General features: G+C 36.1%; 1 protein-coding gene across 3 annotated transcripts; it reads left to right on the forward strand.

Annotated features, from left to right (window-relative positions):
* Positions 1 to 855: 855 nt before the first annotated feature.
* Positions 856 to 8668, forward strand: LOC145636156 (protein MEI2-like 5). Of its 3 annotated transcripts, none has more exons than XM_081687626.1 (13): positions 856 to 1388; positions 2540 to 2624; positions 2713 to 2853; positions 2923 to 3389; positions 3986 to 4144; positions 4238 to 4354; positions 4447 to 4598; positions 5725 to 5816; positions 5920 to 6865; positions 6954 to 7038; positions 7153 to 7221; positions 7605 to 7784; positions 7961 to 8668. In XM_081687626.1, exons 2-13 carry the CDS (start codon positions 2594 to 2596, stop codon positions 8090 to 8092), a joined length of 2571 nt encoding a protein of 856 aa, XP_081543752.1. In that variant the 5' UTR covers positions 856 to 1388; positions 2540 to 2593; the 3' UTR covers positions 8093 to 8668. The 3 variants fall into 3 exon arrangements, with proteins under 3 accessions (XP_081543752.1, XP_081543751.1, XP_081543753.1); XM_081687625.1 differs by having other exon boundaries at positions 2583 to 2624; XM_081687627.1 differs by having other exon boundaries at positions 2583 to 2624; positions 5728 to 5816.
* The last annotated feature ends 1922 nt before the right edge of the window (positions 8669 to 10590 follow it).

The raw sequence follows: 10590 nt of genomic DNA on the forward strand, positions 1-10590 counted from the left end.
TAAGCTACAACCTTGCTACATTAGATATTTAAGCTAGTATACTTTGTAGCTACAAAGTGCTCCAAATAGTTTATTTTTATTATTTTATTTTTAAAATATTTTTTTGAAGGAAAGTGCTCTAATAGTTAGTTGTAGCATATTGTAGTATGGAAAGAAAAAAAAGTAGTTACTATAAATGTCATAATTTAAGTTGTTGATGTTATCTTTGAAAAATCAAGCAACATAGCTTATTTGAGCAGAGCTGCTTAATCTAATTACATCAAATTTTCCATTCTAATAGTATAAAATGATCTTAATATCTCTAATAATCTGTTTATAAATATTGTTAAAGCTTATACTCCATTTCCCCCCTAGTATTCATTAAGATGTATTTACAAACATCTTATATACTCCTTCGATTTTTTTGATTTTATTTACACATTAGTAAAAATTGTGATCAAATTGATGCATGTCGCATGTGAATAATGCAAAAGGCTATCTGGTTCATTCACTTTGGAGATTCGAGCCACTTTAAGGCGGAAATCCTTTATCCTTTTCTCGTCTCCTTTAAATGCCTATACGAGATTTTGGCTTAGTACATCAATCCTCCTTATCTTAAAAGAAACGAACTCACATGGTATATGTGAAGTAAACTTGGATTTAGATTATCCTTATCCAAACCTATTAAACTTTTTTTTAGGTGAAAACTTATTAAACTTATCTAAACTTAATTATTTTATCAACATTATTTACAAAAATAATAATTTGTCAACAATTCAATTTTTTTTTTTTTTTATTCTTTTTTAAAAATTTATAAGGGTAGTAGTAGAGTATTGGTATTAAATAAGTGTTCAATATGGTCCAAAACGGACTCCAAACCCAAAATTCAATAGAGTTAATAACCCCACCACACAACACAATAAACACTATTTCTCCTTCCTTTCTCTCTCTTCTCATCAATCATTTCTCACTCTTAAACTCCCCTTTCTCGCTCTCTCTTTGTCTTCTCCAATCATACATCACAACACTTTGAATTTTTTTTCAACTCTACAATTACACCAACAATTCTACTCTAACAAGCAATCAATCCTTAATTTTCTATCAATTTTTATTTATTCTTAGAGTAATCCTCAATTTCACCCTTTAATTTCCTCATTGTATTTTATATAATTCCCATCAAATTCTCTTTCTTCACGTCTCTTTTTCTTCTCCCTTTTTATGAAAGATCAGTTTTTTTTTTTTTTTTTTTTTTTTTTGGTTTGATGAATTAATTTCTTATATAAATATATAGATGCATGTAATTGCTTTTGCAACTATCTTCCTTTTGTCGTCTCCGTTGTCGTCGCCGTTTCCGTTGCCGAGGTTTCTTACTGAGTTCACAAGCTCCGACTCCGTTGACCCGTTTCAGGGTAATATTCTATTTAATTTTATTTTTTGAAAATAATTTGTGGGTGTTTCTGAATTTTTCATCTGTAATGTGAATTTGCAGTTTTGAATTCTGGGTATTATTTTTTTCCCCCAATTTCTGGGTTTTACTTGAATTTAATTGGGACTGATTTTTTTTTTTTTTTTTTTAAAGGTATAGTGATATTTCTGCTTTTTTGGTGTTAATTTTTTTTTTTTTAAATAATTTTTGTACTTAATTATTTATTATTTAATTTTTAATTTTTGGACTTAATAGGGTATGATGATGATGAGGATGATCCTGGTGTGATTGTGATAAATAATTTAATATTATTTGAAAATTGATCAAGGGTTTTAAAAATTGTATGGATTAAAAAAAAAAAATGGAAGTATGAAGTAAGTTGAGAATTGTAGCCACCTGTCCTTTCTTAGAACTGAAAGACTTGTTTTGCTGGGAGATTTTGAGTTAAGTTAACTTGTTTGACTTTACAAATTAATGGTTTTCTTGCTCAAGTGATACTTCACATGTTGTATATTGCTTCAAGTTTTAGTTTAGCTGATTTTATTATCTGGGGTTGTAATGTGTTCAATCACAGTTGAGAAACCATTTAAGTTTTGTGCTGGCAATTTGTCTGGTGATTGATTGATTGTTGACTTCGTTGGAACTTGAAGGTTGTTTAGCAATTTTCTCGTTTCGTTGACTCGTATGATCGCACAGTTTGTGTGCCTAGAATTAGTGGTTATCAATTATGTTGATTGTTTATTGGTGTTGGCTCCAAAGTGCAGATCATATACTTTTTTCTATTAGATAAATTGGATGATGTATGCCTTTTCTTATCTTTTCTGAAGTTCACCTTAAAGCGTGTTGTAGGATTTGATACCATATACTTTTTGCTATTAGATGAATTGGATGATATATGCCTTTTCTTATCTTCGTCGAAGTTCATTTTAAATGCATGTCAATGCTAGATGGATCTAAAACTTAAGCTTCGTAGATATTTGGTTTTCTGCACCACCCCCTCCCCAGCAACCTGTGTCCAGGAGCATTGTCAGTTTGTGAGAATGCTAGGAATTTGAGTTCTGATGCATATCTTTTGTATGTATATTATGATATCCTAACTTGATATGCCCTTCAATATGTTTGAGTTATTTGTAGCCTTTTGATGCTGCTATTCTGACGTAGTGCTCTAAATTGGCAGAGAGTAATTAGATGGGTCAACGTGCTGAAGATTCTGTTTTAGGTAAATTTTTGAGATCATTTTTCTTTGCTGAAACATTTTGAAGATTGCCGTTTGATTAACAGTTGCAATATATATCTCTTTATGCTAGGCTCTTGGAATATTCCTTTAGTGGGTAAACCCAAAGAAATGGGAACTGGTGCGTGGAATATTCGGCGCAGCCCTATGTATCATACTTCAAGTGACGCTTCTTTATTTTCCAGCTCATTACCTGTCCTTCCACATGAGAAATGTAAGTTTTAAAGACAACCACTTTGCCACTTAATATACTCTATGGAGTTCTGACCTTACTGATTTGCAGTAAGCATAAATGATTCTGCCAATGGTCGGCAAGCTGTTGATGATGGTGCAGCAAATTTGGACAAAGTGGAGCAAGACGTTGAAGGGGTTGATTCACTTGATGATGATATTGTTAACCATACAATTGATTTTGTGCTACCCGGTGAAGATGCTCTCTTTGCTGATCTTGCGAATGATTATGATTTTACTGGACTGGCGAGCCAGGTGGATGATATGGAGGAGGGTGATTTTTTTGTTAACTTGGGAGGAATGGAGTTGGAAAATGATGTGCAGGATACCTTAAGCTTAGATATGTCCAAATTTAGCCTCTCTGATGGCATAACTGGTAATGGAATGATTCAATATGGCCCTCCAAATGCTGGAGCAATTGCTGGAGAACATCCCTATGGGGAGCATCCATCTCGAACTTTGTTTGTTCGTAATATTAATAGCAACGTTGAGGATTCTGAATTAAGAAATCTTTTCGAGGTAATTTAGAGTTGGGTACGATTAAGTACAGTACTTTAGCATCATTATTGATGTCCTAATCTGGTCTGCGAAGTTAGTGTAATCTACCAATCTCCAAGTATTACTAAGTTGCATGACTTTTGTTGAACATGGATTCTATCAGCACACACCCATCTAATTATTCCTATTGTTTTCCTATTGGTTGACTTGTTTATTATTTTCCTTGGTGTATAACTATTGCTAAAATACTCCTGCTATCTATATATATATATTTGGTGACATGTTGCAAGTCAACAAAACAAAAGGTCCAAAAATTTAAGTATTGAACATGCAACTACCGTTGAAATCTTATTTTCCTTTTGTTAATTTGTATGTGCTTTGTCTATTAGTTTCAGCCGGGATGCCAGGCTTCATCAATCATTTCTTTTAATGTTTTGCCTGTAAATTACATGGAACTCTGAAGAACTTGTGATTGAATTTTGACGAAAGTTGGCTGATTTTCTTTTTGTAATGATTGTGATCTTCTGGCAACAGTATATTTTTCTTATGTGTGTATTTTTAACTGTACGAATGCTGAGGTTTGGATTAATTTTTTTTTTTGTTATGTTGTTCAACAGCAATATGGTGATATCCGGACACTGTACACAGCATGCAAACATAGAGGCTTTGTGATGATATCATATTATGATATTCGTGATGCACGATCAGCCATGCGAGCCTTACAAAATAAGCCATTGCGCCGGAGAAAACTTGACATACACTTTTCAATTCCCAAGGTTCCAGATTTTTTTTTTTCTTAAATACTTTTCTTGTTTTTGCTTTTGGTAACCTTTAACAATCTCAAGTTATGTTTTTGTTGAACATTTCAGGACAATCCATCTGAGAAGGATATTAATCAGGGGACGTTAGTAGTCTTTAATCTGGATCCGTCAGTTTCAAATGAGGAACTGCGTCTAATATTTGGGGCTTATGGAGAGGTCAAAGAGGTGATGGAGTTCTCCTTATACATATGCTTTGAGTTTATTAGTTTTCATGTTTTGGTAGCTGACATTAATCTGACTTGTTTATTTTATAACAGATAAGGGAGACACCACATAAGAAGCACCATAAATTCATTGAGTTTTATGATGTCAGAGCTGCAGAAGCAGCACTCAGGGCATTGAATAGAAGTGACATAGCTGGCAAACGCATAAAGCTTGAACCTAGTCGTCCTGGTGGGACACGTCGGAAGTGCGTAGTTTTCCACTCTTCTACCCTTTTAAGATTGACTTCATTATATGCCAATTTTTTTAACAGCCTTTATCATTACAATTTTCCCTATCTATATATGAATTTGTGAAATTTATCCTTCTATACTTGTTTACACGATATATTGATTTTTGTTTACTAATTGTACCCTTCATATTGTTCATGTAAAATGAGTGATGTTACCATGCAATAATGATCATAATCGTCTTGCAGCATCTCTTCATTCTGTGAATGTCTTGATATATAGCTTTTGGCAAAATTTTCCTTCTGCTATATGTATTTAGAACTAAGGCTTCCTTCTATTGATGCATATGCTCCTTACCTGTTGCCATTCTATCTTTGGGTGTTAATTGCTTTGCTATATGGCAGTGAAAGGCTATCTGCATTTGGTGGTCTTCCTTAATACCTTATGATACAGCTAAGTGGGGTCTGGTGGTAGCCACTAGGGTATATGTGTGTGTTTTCTTCCCTTTTTTTTTTTTTTTTTTGAGTACAAGTATAAATTGTTGTGCCTTTTTTAAATCCGCTTTTAATTTTCAATAAATCCAATCCAATGGATGGATTTATTCTTGGTTGTTGGATGTACTTCCTCCGTAATTTTTAGTTGCATCAATTTCCTAAAATGGAAATTTCAAATTAGTTGCATTACTTTCATTTTTAGTTAATAAACTGTCTCTTTCTCTCTTCTATCACATGAGTCCCTTCTTTTTTTTCACTCTCTATTTCTCTCATCTCCAAAAATTGCCTAGGAGTCCACAATTGGCAAAGTGATGCAACTTAAAAAAAAAGGGGAAGTATAATATTTTGTCTCAAATTCTTTTACATACTAATCTTGATCAGTTTACTGAGATTCTTGTGTCCTAAACCGGTTGAGATATCATATTGACATGTGAAACGCGTGCAAAGATTCTTTATAGGACTGTTGTCATAAGGGATATTATAACTTATACTTTTGGTCTCTTTGTGTTATGGTGACCCTGTTACGTATTAACCTGCATTTGTATAATTTGATGAGATTGTTGCACTAGAAGAGGAGGCTTCATCGTGTGATGAAGCTCCTACTGTTTAATATTTTATTCTTGAATAAAGCTGACTGTATATGTATTAGCAGCTTGATGTTGCAATTGAATCAAGAGCTTGACCATGAGGAGTCTCGATTTCGGCATCATGTTGGCTCCCCGATAACCAACTCCCCGCCTGGTAATGTTACAATATTGGTGTCTTCTGATATGGTAATAGGTTGTATAATTATTTTATTTACCATATGTGTCATGGAGCTAATATTGCCCCGTTTACATGGCAGGAAGTTGGTTGCAGCAGCTAAGCAGTCCTGTTAACCATAATGCTGTGCACGCTTTTAGCAGATCCCCTGGTTATAGGACAATGAGCCCTACTACCAATAACCATCTTCCTGGATTGGCATCAATTCTGCATTCTCAAGCTTCTGGCTCTCCGAAGCTCGCACCAATTGGCAAGGATTTTGGTAGGGGAAGCCATGTTGAGCAAATGTTTGCCAATAATTCTGAGCAGAGAGCCAATTTACACACTCCCCATTCATTTCCAGAGCTGAAGCTGGGCAGCCAATTGTCTGGCTCCATGTCATCATTTGGTGCATCAACTTCAAATGGATCTGCTATTGAAACACTGTCTGGGCCCCAGTTTCTTTGGGGAAGTCCCACCACTTTTTCTGAGAATGCTAAGTCAACTGCCTGGTCCACTCACTCAGGAAATCCCCTAGTATCTAATGGACATCGGCATGGGTATCCGTATTCTAGTAGACATGGCCCGTATCTTAGTTCAGTCCAGCATCACCAGCAGCATGTTGGCTCTGCTCCTTCTGGTATTCATCATCTTGAAAGGCACTTTGGCTTTTTTCCAGAATCACCTGAGACATCATATGTGAACCCTGGTGGTTTTGGGGGCATTAATCGAGCTCCTAGCAATGGTAATTACATGATGAATGTTGGTCCTCGATCTGCTATGCATGCTGGTATTGCAGGAAACATGTCTGAAAGTAATTCCCCTAGTTTTAGAATGATGTCTTCACCAAGGCTTAGTCCTGTATTCCTTGGTAATGGTCCTTACACAGGGCAAACAGTTGGAATTGAATCTGAACGCACCCGCACTCGACGGGTTGAGAGTAACACAAATCAGGTTGATTGCAAAAAGCAATTTCAATTAGATTTGGAAAAGATTGCCAATGGCGAAGATGGCAGGACAACCCTTATGATAAAAAATATCCCTAACAAGTATGGTATTTCTGCACTTTATTAGAAGTGATATTGAATATCATTTTCTTATTCTTTTGACTGATTAGTTTCATTGTCTTGCATCTAGGTATACTTCAAAGATGCTGCTAGCTGCTATTGATGAAAATCACAAAGGCACTTATGATTTCATTTATTTGCCCATAGATTTTAAGGTATCTTTGTAGTTCACTGGAAGTGAACAATTTTACTTAAAATTCAATTTCCATGCAAACTTTGATAATCTTTCTCTAGCTGACTGTTCTCTGGGGTTGATTTTGAATGTGCAGAACAAGTGCAATGTGGGTTATGCATTTATCAACATGTTATCTCCATTACATATCATCCCGTTCTATAAGGTACCAATTTTTTATTCTATTTTATATTTGATTTTAATGCCTCCTCGGCATCCTGCTACCGAATGCTATATGCTCTTAAGCAGGGCTTTAAACAAGTTCTGGGATTTAATCATATTGCTGATGTGTTTCTTAAGGAATGTAGCATTGTCTAGATCAGGACTTTGAATTTGCTTCCATTTAACCTAAATACTTTGTATGTTAATGAGACTTGCAAGTTGCATCCATCCTCATCACTAGCAAAATTCATCCATCCTCATTGTTTCTCACAAGTTGCTAGTTTCTGTTCTGTTTTCTGTTAGTTCTGTGTTTGTCCGATCATATGTGAAAGAAGTATTATGATCCTTTTGTATTGAATTTACCGAATTTTGTTTCGTGTGATTTAGGCATTTAATGGGAAGAAATGGGAAAAGTTCAATAGTGAGAAAGTTGCATCCTTGGCATATGCTCGCATTCAGGGAAGGACAGCCCTTATTGCCCACTTTCAGAATTCTAGCTTGATGAATGAGGATAAGCGTTGTCGACCAATTTTATTCCATTCAGAGGGTGACGAGGCTGGTGAGCAGGTACTTGCTTCCCTCTGAGCTTAATTTTCTATTTTTCCTTTAAAGTTTCCTTACGGCCTTACCCTTGGAATCCTTGTATTGTTTACGCCTTTCCTAGAACACTTGTATTGTTTCTCCTGTTATTGGTTATTCCTTAATGAAATTATAAGGTATTATCTGGTGCACCTTTCTTGTAGATCATCCAGGAGCATTTGCCTTCAACTAGTTTTAACATCCAGACGCGTCAGCCAAATGGGCCAGAGTCAGACGAATTCTCAGGAAACAATGGAAATGATGATGTTGAAGAGAAATCAGATGAGCTTTTGTAGAGGTAGAAGGGCTCGGCATAACTATACTGCAGACTGGCTAATCTGTGCTAACTTTCTCGTATATATGATGGTGAAGTGTACAAATTAGGAAGAGGTGGACAAAAAAAAAAAAAAAAAAGGTTTAAAAAAATTGGACTTGGGAGTGTCAGTATTTGTGTTTTGGATCCGGACTCCTGGTTTTGGCTTTAAAGCTCTAGAACCACCGTGAGCAGCTACGATAAGTCATGGTTGGCAAGATGATTTAGGTGACCGAAGGCTGAACAGCTGGAAGTATTTTTTTTGTTTTTCTGGAAAAAAAAAAAACTTTGCTCAGCCATCGAGTGCCCTGAAGTTGTGAATAGTTTTCCCCCTACTCTGTTTTTTCAAGTTGGGGCCCTCTAAATTTTTTGCTATTTCTGAGTCGGATCAAATTGTGCATAATTGGTATCCGTGACTCGGTCTGTCTTATGTTATGGCTCAAGTGTAATATTTTGAGAAATGTGTTAGCAATGCTATTTACAAGCCTTGTACAGTGGGAAATGACCATTGTCATGGAACTCAGAGACTAATATATATATATTTACAGTTAATTTATGACGTCTGCTCTCTGTTCTCTGTTTCTTCACAGCCTTTGTTAATTCTTATACATCGATAGTGGTGTTTTGTTCCTTGCAGTAGTTACACGAAAGTCATGACTTGTAGGAAAGTTTGAACTGCAGGATGTGTTTCTTCAGTCTTGCTGTGCTCAGGCAGGTATATCGGATTATCGGACATCCGTTGGATTATGTAATCTGACTTCAGAAACGGTTAATGCCTGATTTTAGGTGGAGGTGGTTAGTGGTGAATGATCCGTTTTAGGATTAGAACTAGCAATTTAGCCTGTGCCTCTTTTTGGCAGCAGGATAAACAAGGAATTAACTTCACTATTATTTCTAGCAGTAGAAGCTAGATTGTAGGTAGCTTTAGTACTACTGTAGAGAGACATACAATCAGTCGTACTGCAACTAGTCTTCTTCTTGACACTGTAGGCAACGTCTGATGGAGATTGGAGGGGGGACACTAATCTTCCGCTTCATTCCTGAATGGCGCTTGGTTGATGTAGACTTCCTTCTGCTTCTTGATCTGGTTTTAGGAGTTGAACTAGGTCCTTTACCCACCCTTCTGCATGACTTACCTTTCTTTCCATGTTGCTTACTTTCATGGCTAGCCGAGTTTGTTATCCCATGGCTTTGATCAATATCCCTTGTAGGACCATCTTCCTCTTTCGAGTTGGTCTTTGCTCCGGCTGGTTCTTCGATCAACTCCTTTTCCATGGTCATTGTTTCTTGCATGCTGCTGTTTTGGTGGCTTTCAATTTTTCTGAACGCATCCTCGGAGACCGCTATTTCCCTCATACTCATGGTTGTGGGGTCCCTCCATCAAGATATTTGATTTTTATTTGAAGGTTCGAACATTGATAAAGGACAGAGAATGGGGATGATAAAGAGTTAATAAGTTAATTCCTTTCCTTGAATTTACTTTTGTGCATCTGTTCGGGACTCGTAGGGGTGACAATTCGAGTCAGCTGGTCAGGTTCAAATTAGATTTCGGGTCGATTTTGGGTTATGCTTAGAAGCTATAAATATAGTAAAATTCAATAATATTATGACTCCCTCCGTGTTTTAATAAGTGTTACAATACTCGTACAATTTCCACTTTGACTGTTACTTGGATAATGCTAATGGGTAGACCGCCTTCTCTCAGGGCATCAATAGACTATAAGTAGAAGACTGCTCTATGAGGGCTCTTATCAAATTCGACCGTGTTTTAATAAGTGTTACATTTTTTTTTGGGCAAAAAATTACATTTAAATATTATATCTCTCTTTTCTCATGATCCCCACTTTACCTCACTACTACTTTTTTTAGATCTTTCTTTTCACATTCATAACTTTTCAATAAAGTATTATCCCCATTATCATTCTTTTATAATTTTTTGATACTCCAACAACCTTATTTACCTCTTATTTTATTTAAGTCAATTAAATTGCCTAAAACTATATGCCGAATCGGGTCGAATTTGAGTTGTTCGGGTCGGATTCGAATTCTCTCATTAACTTCGGGTCACGGGTTGTTAGCTCGATAGTTGGGAGATTGTTAAGAACTTGGAGGTCTTCTTGGTGTTGACAAATCTCAACTTATCTGAGTGACGAGCAACGTGAGGGGACTTGGGTTATTGTTTTATTGTTCGGGTCGGATTCGAATGCAACGATTCGGGTTAGGACACGGGTATAAGACGGACACGGGGTTGAACACAGGTGGGGCAAACTAGCATTTGTAAAATAGGAGAAACATGTAAGGCAAGTTACAAAGCATCAAAACTAGTGCTATCAAATTTCAAACCGAAACCGTTTAACTGCCCGAAACCAACCGACCCAAATGAGAACCGAACCGATTAAAAACCGATTTTTTTGAAACCGAAAACCGACCCGAACCGTATTTTAGTAAACCCGAAACCAAATCGACCCGAATAATGTTAAA

The sequence above is a fragment of the Chenopodium album genome, chromosome 6 (assembly GCF_948465745.1).
Source record: "Chenopodium album chromosome 6, dcCheAlbu1.1, whole genome shotgun sequence".
Taxonomy (NCBI): domain Eukaryota; kingdom Viridiplantae; phylum Streptophyta; class Magnoliopsida; order Caryophyllales; family Amaranthaceae; genus Chenopodium; species Chenopodium album.

Coding starts and splice junctions, on each gene's coding strand:
- LOC145636156 (XM_081687626.1), top strand. CDS start 2,594: ATGGGTCAACGTGCTGAAGATTCTGTTTTAG. Junction 2,854..2,922: donor TGTCCTTCCACATGAGAAAT/GTAAGTTTTAAA, acceptor ACTGATTTGCAG/TAAGCATAAATGATTCTGCC. Junction 6,866..6,953: donor ATAAAAAATATCCCTAACAA/GTATGGTATTTC, acceptor TCTTGCATCTAG/GTATACTTCAAAGATGCTGC.